This window comes from Merops nubicus, unplaced genomic scaffold, assembly GCF_000691845.1.
Source record: "Merops nubicus isolate BGI_N331 unplaced genomic scaffold, ASM69184v1 scaffold27062, whole genome shotgun sequence".
Lineage (NCBI taxonomy): Eukaryota > Metazoa > Chordata > Aves > Coraciiformes > Meropidae > Merops > Merops nubicus.
In genome coordinates, this window is record NW_008593263.1 from 1 (window position 1) to 9,323 (window position 9,323).

The following is a 9,323-nucleotide window of genomic DNA, read 5'->3' on the forward strand; positions in this document are numbered from 1 at the left end:
GGAGGATCGGAGGCTGAAGAGGAGAGAAATGAAGAAAAACGCCATGGTGAGCTCCGGTCCGAGGCGTGGGCGTTTGCTGCCTGCGGCAGCTTGTCAAAGCTTGGGAGGAGCTGTGTGGGGAATGACGCTCTGCTGAGCCTGCCATGGCGGGGCTCAGGGAGGGGGCCGAGCACCTTCCTCCTTGCTGCGAGCCTAGAGTGTCCTAGGAGACCTCCGAAGCTAATAACGTGAGCTCAAGTATGTCAGCTCTGAAAGAATGAATTTCCACTCATACCTTAGCCTTTAGTGTGGTTGTTCCCAGTCAGTGATGTCCTTGCCACCCTCTGATGAATTCCCAGCCCCCTTGTCTGCCAGGTGTGACTAGTTCAGTGCATTTCTGTATGTCATTGATCAGAACAATGCTCCTGCTGATTTGAGACTTCTCTGAGGCACTTCCTGCTTGGGAATTGGCACTAGATCCCCAGCAGACTCTAATAATAAAAGCAGCTTCCTACCTCAGCACAAGCTTACACATTCAGCATAAGCTTATGTGTAATGTAATCTGGGAACACAGGAAAGAGAGCTACTACCAATTAATCCAAGACACCCAAGTTCTTCATGAATTGTGTAAATAAATTGTAGGACTGGTGCAACGTTGCTTCTGTTTACCTAAGCACTTTCTGCAGTCGTGCTTAAGGAGCCTGGGGAATGGTGCTGTAGTCAAAATCAAGTGTCACAGTTCACCCAGGGCACTCGTTTTTCTGTGAGTGAATGCCCTATATGGTGTGGAGTTGGTGAAAGAAGGAAAATACAGATAATAATGTGGTTTAGTGGCATAGACTGCTGACAGTTGTTTCGTGGCAGGGTACAGTGTCTCTTTTGTTTAGCTGTCTTTTCCTTGCGGAGAAAATCCCTTCATGTGTTTGCATCCTAAAAAGCTGGAAGGCCTTATGAGGCTGAGACTTTGAGTGCCATTCACAGAACCCTGACTTTTTATGTTAGAAAAATCTCACTACTTGAAAGACATTCTGGTAGTACCCTCAAGGTTCCAGCCAAGAGAAGTGATGGTCTAGTAAAAGTTACTGGTTATAGAAGGTAATCAGATAATAGGAGTAAGCGAATTCTTCAGTAACGTCACCTCTGAACCCCACAGTGTCAGTTGTCTGTGAAAATGTGTATAACCCACTTTTTATTTTCAAAGGTATGTTTCCACTGTAGAGAACCTGGCCACGGTGTTGCTGACTGCCCTGCAGTACTGGAGAGTCAGGATATGGGCACAGGAATCTGCTACCGCTGCGGGTCCACCGAGCACGACATCGGCAAGTGCAGAGCAAAGGTGGATCCGGCCGTTGGTGAGTCTCAGATCAGTGCTTTTCAAGAGCCTTTGCTCTGAATTTTTCAACTACTGAAACAGGAGCTTTGTGTCTGAGTAATTTAACCCTTCTGAGGACGGAGTTAGTATGTTTAAAGGAATACAATGTTGTAGCCATGAAACTAACAGTGCGGGAGACAGTATAGTGCTTACAGAGTAACAGTGTAGTAAAATGTTGTCAGTGTAGCATGTTCACATTGTCTGTGCCTACAAAGTTTTTAATGTGGATCCTGAACTGTATGGGACTTTGCAGGAGCATTTCCATATGCAAAATGTTTCATCTGTGGTGAGATGGGTCATCTGTCAAGGTCGTGTCCAGATAACCCCAAGGGACTGTATGCCGAAGGTGAGTACGGTGATTTACTGAAACCAAAACACACTTTTCATACTTACCTGATACATAACAAAGTGACATTGCAAACGAATGAGGACCTGACTAAAAGGAATTTCCAAGTATGCTCCACTGTTGGCAAAAGCAGATTAATTCTGGGAAAATTTGTGTTAATATTGGTTACCTAGGGTTTTCTGCTTTTATTGTAAGCTTAGTGCTAAACAATGAGGTGAGATGCAAAGTATAAGAACTTGCTTGTGCTGGCAATATCAAGAGGCAGGCAGAGAAACAAAATCATGACAGGGTGTATATATGTAGTCAGCCTGCATTCAAGTTAACATATACCAAAGTACACGGTAAAAACATCCTCATAGTGTAGCTCAAGGCTTTGGGAGGTGCTCACATAAAACAAGGGCTCTCACTAGAAAGAGGATGTCTTTAGTGTGAGTGGGTAATGGGAGACGTGATCTAGGTTCAGAGATTTCACCTGGATTCTGCTCTGCCTGATCTCTGTTGGCAGTAACAATTAGCTTTCTGTCTCCCAGTACAAACCTGAGGTCTGGACACTCAAAAGGGTGATCTTGCAGCACAGTTAACACTTTGCTTCCAGTGTTTGGTTTATGAGTACAGTTTGTATCTCAGTACCTGCAGCTGGATTGCCTTCCTCTCAGGAGCTCCTGTTAATTTCAGAAATACCTTTCAGGATAAATTTTAGCAGAACTCAACGTGTTTCTCAAAAATAGAGGTTCTGGCAGACCAGAAATACTGGGAGTTCCAGTCACCACTTAGTGAGTGTGTGATGCTGTCCTGAGCAGCACGATTACAGGCAGCTCTGTCTGTCCATCAGGGACACAGAGGAAGCTGCGTTTGCAGGCTTCCAAACCTGGCTGCCTGTCTGCTCCACCATGTGGGATAGACCTGTCCACAGGGACAGTTCCTCATCTTATTTACCAGTTGTCACCACAGGTAGGTGGAATGAGATTTGTCAATGTACAAGAACAGTTAGAGTGTGGGAGGGTTTTTTCTTGTTTGTTTGTTTTGTTTGGTTTGGGTTTGCTTGTGTTATGCTTGGGGTTTTTTTGGCAGATGAGTAACAGCTTCCTCTCTTAACAGGTGGTGGCTGCAAACTTTGTGGCTCTGTGGAGCATTTCAGAAAAGATTGCCCAGAAAAACAGAACGCAGGTGAGGCGCAGGAGAGCGCACAGAGTGGAGCTTGCATGCACAGTGTAGTAGTGTTTATCTGCTGCTTTGCCTGGCTCTGGTCAGGAAAAGAGTGTTTGAGAAGAGAACTTGCAAATATCAGAGGTGACCTTCCTTTGGGAACGTGAATGTTTATGTTAACGTGCAGCCAGGCATTAAGCTGAAATGCAAAGGTTGAACTTTATGTTAGTAAAAAAAATATTGGCTGCTGGGTTTCTGGAGCTAGTGGGTATTTGTTAGCCAGGATTAATGCTGTGGTTCAAAACTTGGCTGTAGAACAAAACTGGTTTCTCCATTTGATGAGTTCTGCATGAGGTGGTGGAACTGAATGTAATGCAGTTTCAGGGTGGTGGTTGAGGCAGCCCCTAAAAAGTGCCCGTGCTGGCAAGCCTTCAAGTCATTTGAGACAGGAGAGAAAGAGGAGACAGGAGATCTGCCTGGCTAAGAAGTTGCTTATGTGTGAGATTGAGTCTTAACTGGTATAACAGACATTTCTGGTACAAAAAAAACTCTTCAGCATGTCCCCTGCTCATCAGCTGTAGCAGATTTTTGGGCAGTGCTCACTGGGGTGACTGCCGAGTCGACAGCCTGTTAACAGAGCCCAGGTTGGATTTCTGCATGCCACACTTAGGGCACGCAACCCGTGAGTGCTGAGTGCTTTCTGTAAATCAAAACCCCCTACAGCTGCAGCAGGGGAAGAGCAGCATTGGTAGGGAACAGCACTGCTCAAAGCTGCACCAGCTTTGTTGCTGGAAGCTACTGGAGGTGCCAGTCCTGAGTGGTTGGCACACCCCTATGCAGGTCTCTGCTCTCTGGCAGTAGGCCTCCAAATTATATGTGAAGCAGAACTGGAATTATTTTCTACCTTTATTTTGAGGAGTATTTTGGCCATAATAAAGACTGACAACTACTGTTTAATTTTCCAAGGGACATCTTAGTCTTTTCTTGGATGTTTCAAAACTAGTATTGCTGGTTAAAAATAGTTGAATGAATTGGAACTGTGACAGCACTGATAAGAACTAAAATATTCTTTGAAATCGGTTTGCATCATGCAGAATACTTTTAGACTAGAGAAAGATAGCTGAAGAACTTCAGGCACTACAGTTTATAACTCCTTCAGGTGGGATTATTTGGCCTGCTTTAATACACAGAAGTTAATCCAAGAAAACACTGATCTACCTATGTGATATTCATCATATGATTTGATCTGTTACTCTCAAAATCAGGTTGTCATTCAGAAAAGAAATACCAGCTGGTTAACAGTGTTTTTCTCTAGGAAAGGGGTGTGGATTGGTCTAGGTAGCATTTAAACAGAAAAAGGATGATGTTGAGAAATGTAAATTTTGCTCTGTTGTGCCTCCTGAGGCTTAGTAATAGAGAAGGCCTTTATCTCTTTATATCAACATCAAGAGATGCTTGACATAGTCTGAAATCTTTGTTGTAGGGGTTATTTGGGCTTAGGTAGAGCTAATGTATCTTCTGCATGCCCTTCGAATGGTCCTTTGGACAGTTCAGTAGGAAAAACCACGTAGTGATCTCTGAACCTTCACAGTCTGCACTGGGGGAAGAAAGGGAGTGTACAAAACAGAATTTAAAAAAAAAAAAAAAAAAAAGTTGGTTGCATTAGGAGAGTTGTCATCAGAGCTGGAACTAAATGAACAGATCTTCAGTCAGGTGATGGCAGGTCCTTGCAGGCCGGGTCCTCCAGAAAGGCAGGAGCTTGGTGTGACAGTGGTTACAGCCTTTCCATCACCTCTTGTCTCTCCCTCTGCAGGTCAGGTCACGGTTGGGCGATGGGCCGTGGGGATGAGTGCAGATTATGAAGAAACTGCAGAAGCACCAAAGCTGCAAACGCCAAAAGCGAAAGCACCCAAAGTTGTTACCTTTTGAAGGCCTCTTGGCTCTGAACCACAGTTAGCCTGCACTGCTTCTCTCCGGAGCAGTGACTGCACAGAGTGGATTGCTGGTTCCAGAAAATCCAGTAAACTCCTGCTGCTAAATTTATTTTTTTTTTCCCCCCCCTCATTGTTCCAGTTTGCCTCCCAGGCTCGCCTAGCTTTCTGAAAAGCTGGAAACAACAGAAGTAACAGCAAGGGTGTGTTTTATTTTTATGTATCTGCCAAAGTAGAGCATTCCCTCTGATTTACATTCACTCTCACTGCCAGCTCTCTGAAGGGGGAAAGTGGCTTCTTCTCGTGAGGGGGGCCTGGTTGCAGTAACCAAGCAGGGTGTGTGCATTTTATCACAGGGGTTTATGATCACTGGATTTCGGTGGATTTTCAGAATTTACCTTCAGAGTGCTGCGTTTGCTTCTGGGAGATGAACACAACCATGCTGATCATACTAAAGAGTATTTCTCTGAAAGGGATTGTGGGTATTTTTCTAAAGAATCTTTTTGGTTTCTGGTTTGGTTTTGCCTCCTCCTTTTAGAAAGAATTGTTTTCTTGCTCTGTCTGTGCCAGCTTGAGCAGCCTTCTGGTGAAGTCACCAGGTAAACCCTCCAGCCTGGAGAGCTGGGAGGTGCAATTCTTGCTACTTATGGTAGATCAAGTAAAATACATACATGGATTAACCTGATTGTCAATCCATGTTGGATTGTTTTTGAGTACTTGTTCACTAAGAAACAAGAGTCATACCTTTCCTCTAATACCTCTGCTGAAATGCACCTGAAAAGAGCTGGAGAGCACGTAGATTCTTTACTCTTTTCAAGGAAAGTGATCAAAAATCTTCAGTGTTTCATTTGGTGAGTTGGGAGTAAACTTTGCTTTGTGTTACACATGCCTGCCTAATGGCAGAGCTACTTATTTTTAAAGGGAGACTGCAGCCTGAAAGACTGCGGCCTCACAAGAATGGCTATGTACTAACAGTTACAAAACCAACTCAAAACGGGGCTCCTGCAGCAGTGAGTCTGAACAGAGGTGGGCTCTTGTGTGGTCTGAGGGTCTCTCCTGAGGTGAACAAGGGAGCAGGACGTTGCTGGAGCTCTTCTGGCACGCAGTGTGTCTGTTGGGACCGTGCCGTGCGGGGAGGCTGCTCTGTCCTCTGCTGCAGCTGTGGTAGCCATCCGGCAACTATGGAGCGTCAGCCTTCCGAAAAATCTTAGATGTGCCTTCTAAAAACTTCAGCTTGCATTATATTGTTCTGAGCAATGATCCTTGAGGGAAGGCTACCCAGTGGCAAAGCTATTGCTGCTGAGGAATTAATTTCCTCTCCCTAGAAGTATCCTAGCAGTCCATACATCGCCCTGGGGAGAGCACAGGAGGAACACGTCAGAGCAGCCTTGAGCTCGGGACTGGGTTTGGAGGTGCTTAGGACCAGCCATGGAAACAATGGGTTTGGAATGTACTGTTCTTACAACAAAAAAGCGATGTAATTGTGTGGATGTATTTTATATTTGTACATGTGAATTGTTTCCAGTAAAATGCTGCTAAAGAATACAGTAGTTGGAGCTCTTACTTCAGCCTTCCTGGTTCCACGCTGGATCCGAAGGCATGCTATGTTGAGTAAGATGGGCTGTGTATAATCAGTTTATAATCATCAGAGCACACATTTAAATGGAGAAGAGGATGTGGGTGAAATCAAAGATTAATTACAGAGCTTTTAATTAACTTTTGGTGAAAGCTCAAAGCAGTTATCACTTTAATGTGGATGTTTTGCAACATAAATTTATCCCGTCTTAAAAAGTGCTTGCCTTTCTGTTATAAGTATATTCTTTAAAAAGCATGTTTTTAGAGCATTTTCTGACTTTAAAAACTCCTTGTTGCTATAGTATGTTCTTCTACCCATAGGGACTTGAAGCCATGCACTGTGACTTTCCCAGTGGTACCAAAACTCCCCAGAGAAGGGGTTGCTGGAGGCAGTGTGGTGCAGGAGTTGTGGTGTCTCCTCCTGAGGAGATGGCTGCTGCGGGCCCCTGGCTTTGAGTAAGACATGGTCACCCCGTTGTGCTGCTGCCACCCGAGGCAGAACTGGCCCTCTGACAGACTGCAAAGCTACATGGTGTGTGACATATAAGTTGGAAAAGTTGCTGTTCCCTTCCCACAGCTGATCACTGCTCCTTCTGCTCCGTGAAAGGGATTGCCACAACCAGGATGACTGAGTGGGTGGGCAGTTGTGGTGAAAGAAATCCTGCAAGAAGCAGTGGATTAACCTTTGTTCTCACTCAGAGTGGTGGAGCACAAGCAGGACATGCTAGTATCCAGCATGCCCACCCTCTTAAGCCCACCCTTCTCTTCAGCACACTGATGTAGTCCTTGTAGTGCTCCTGTGGAGGCAGTGAGGAAACAACCATTGCTGGATATGGCAACCTTCAGTTTCATACCCGTTGCTTTCATCTGTCTTGCACTATAAAAACAGGTGGGGGCTCATGCACCTGAGTACTGATCTGTTGTCCTCTGAGAAGAAATAATGGACTTCAGACTTAGAAACAGGGTTCAGTGTCTGTGAGAACGTTTCATAAAGGCAGCAGCTGTTTTCAGGTCATCACACCTGTGCTTACGTGGGGCTCGGAAGCACATATGCCTCTCTCTTGTCCTCTGCTTCAAGGGCTGCTGAGGAAGGTGAGCCACTGAAATCCTTGCACTGTTGGATAATGCTACTTGTTGAAAGTACCCACTCATCTCTTTTCAGACAATTTCACAAAGATGAGTGATGGCCGCATCCAGAGCGTGGCCCTGCTTTGCACAGCAATGGCCGAGGTCTCTAGGGAGCAGGCAGCAGAACCTCTTGTAGAGGCATTTTTTTCTCAGAGAAAAAAGTTCTCCAGATAGTCCCTGCTGCTGTCTCACAGCTGAACTCAGTGTCTCTAATGTCAAACTACAAACTGTGCTACATAGGAAGCCACCCAAATAGCTGGTAAGAAGGAGCAGGTAGCTTTTGGGCTCTTTGTCCCTGATGTGGCATGCATGCATTCAGAGCTGAACATTAGGTGTCTCTGTTCACTAGAAATTGGGGTCACAGAGACTTAGCTTCCCAGGCAAGAGCCTGTCTGCCATCATCTGCACAGGCAAGTGTGGGCAGGACTCAGAGCTGCACGGAGAGGGCTGGACCCTTCTGTTACCAGCTGAGCCAGGGCAAGCAGCCCCCAGGGGTGGTTGTGTTCTGGAGGGGGCTGCTGCCCTCACTGCCTAGGCTGATGGATTGCACCTTACACTTGGGGTAAAAATGACGACCCACGCTCAGGGTCTGGGTCTACAGCCTCTCCTCCAGAGGCAAAGCCCAGGGCTGGCTGTACTTGTTTTGCTCCCATGCCCAGGAATGAAGTTGTTGGTCAGCAGCCAGCCTTTGCCAGGTGGAGAACACCGCGGCTGATTTCAGTAGCCCTGTGGTTCAAGGCTGTACCCAGCCTACAGTAGTCTTGTGCCCAGGCCAGGTGACTCCCGAGGCCCCCACACCCAGAGGGCTCCCAGGACTCCAGCTGTGTCTGCTGCTGCACTTGGTAGACGTGCCATGTGTGAAATGTGCGGGCGTGCTGCAGCCTACAAACCGCTGGCGAAAGCTTTGACTGGGCTGTGGGTTAGACTGGAGAGGTGTGTGAGAGGAACGGGAACAGACCCCTGGGGCTCACGCTCTACCCGTTATGAGACCACAGCAAGATAAAATGGCACTGCCACAGTTCACATGCTTGGATTCTTTTAACACGTTATAATCTAACTGCTGATGATTACACTCATTTTTTTCTAAACAAGGCTCTTTTGAGAAAAAATAAGAGCTGAAAACAAAGCAGATGCACCACAATAAAGCCTCTGAAACTATTACCACTTTTCATCTGTGAGGGAGTGGATCCAAGAGTCTCACTGCTCTGCATTTATTCAACTCCAGCAGAACAGCCTCCACAGAACTTGCCAGCAGGAGGTCATGGCCCTTCTGTAAGAGACCAGGAGCCCCCATCATCACAACAAAGCAGCCTTTCTGGAACATCTGAAGCCATTCCAGAGATACTGCAATAATGTATGCAATGGATTTTTCACCTCTGAAACAATAATTTATTGGAAATCACAGGTAAACTACAAGTATTAACAAAGAACAAACATTAGCAAACCCTAACTTATGTGGAGTGTAATTAATTTATATACAATGGGTGTGCTGGATTAGATACTTGGTACCACTACTTAGCTGCAAATCACACAGAGTGCTACTTACTGACTTAAAACTGAGTGCCATTACATTCAATATAATATTAAAATAGTCTCATGAGCTACAATTCAAGTTCTGCCTTCACTTATATAAAATTCATGAATGCAATCAAGAACAGAATCTGTCCCTTAATCTTTTTTAAATTAAAAATTGAATTTAGACCCTAAGGCCTTATCTTAATTTGATAGAAAGTGCTTGTACTAGATACTCTCAAGCTCAAGCCCAGTCTTGTTTGGCTACATGATCCAAAGTAACTAACCTGTAGAGAAATGATTGACACATGAACAGGACTTTAGACCATTCCTG

The 9,323-nt window shown here is 45.4% G+C and overlaps 1 protein-coding gene across 1 annotated transcript; it reads left to right on the forward strand.

The window, feature by feature from the left end:
* Positions 1-4: 4 nt before the first annotated feature.
* Positions 5-4,772, forward strand: ZCCHC9 (zinc finger, CCHC domain containing 9; the record flags this gene model as incomplete). Its single annotated transcript, XM_008935408.1, has 5 exons — positions 5-46; positions 1,181-1,331; positions 1,605-1,697; positions 2,796-2,864; positions 4,657-4,772. Coding segments are annotated over 5 exons (471 nt in total), but the record flags the coding sequence as incomplete, so codon positions are not given.
* Between the last annotated feature and the right edge of the window lie 4,551 nt (positions 4,773-9,323).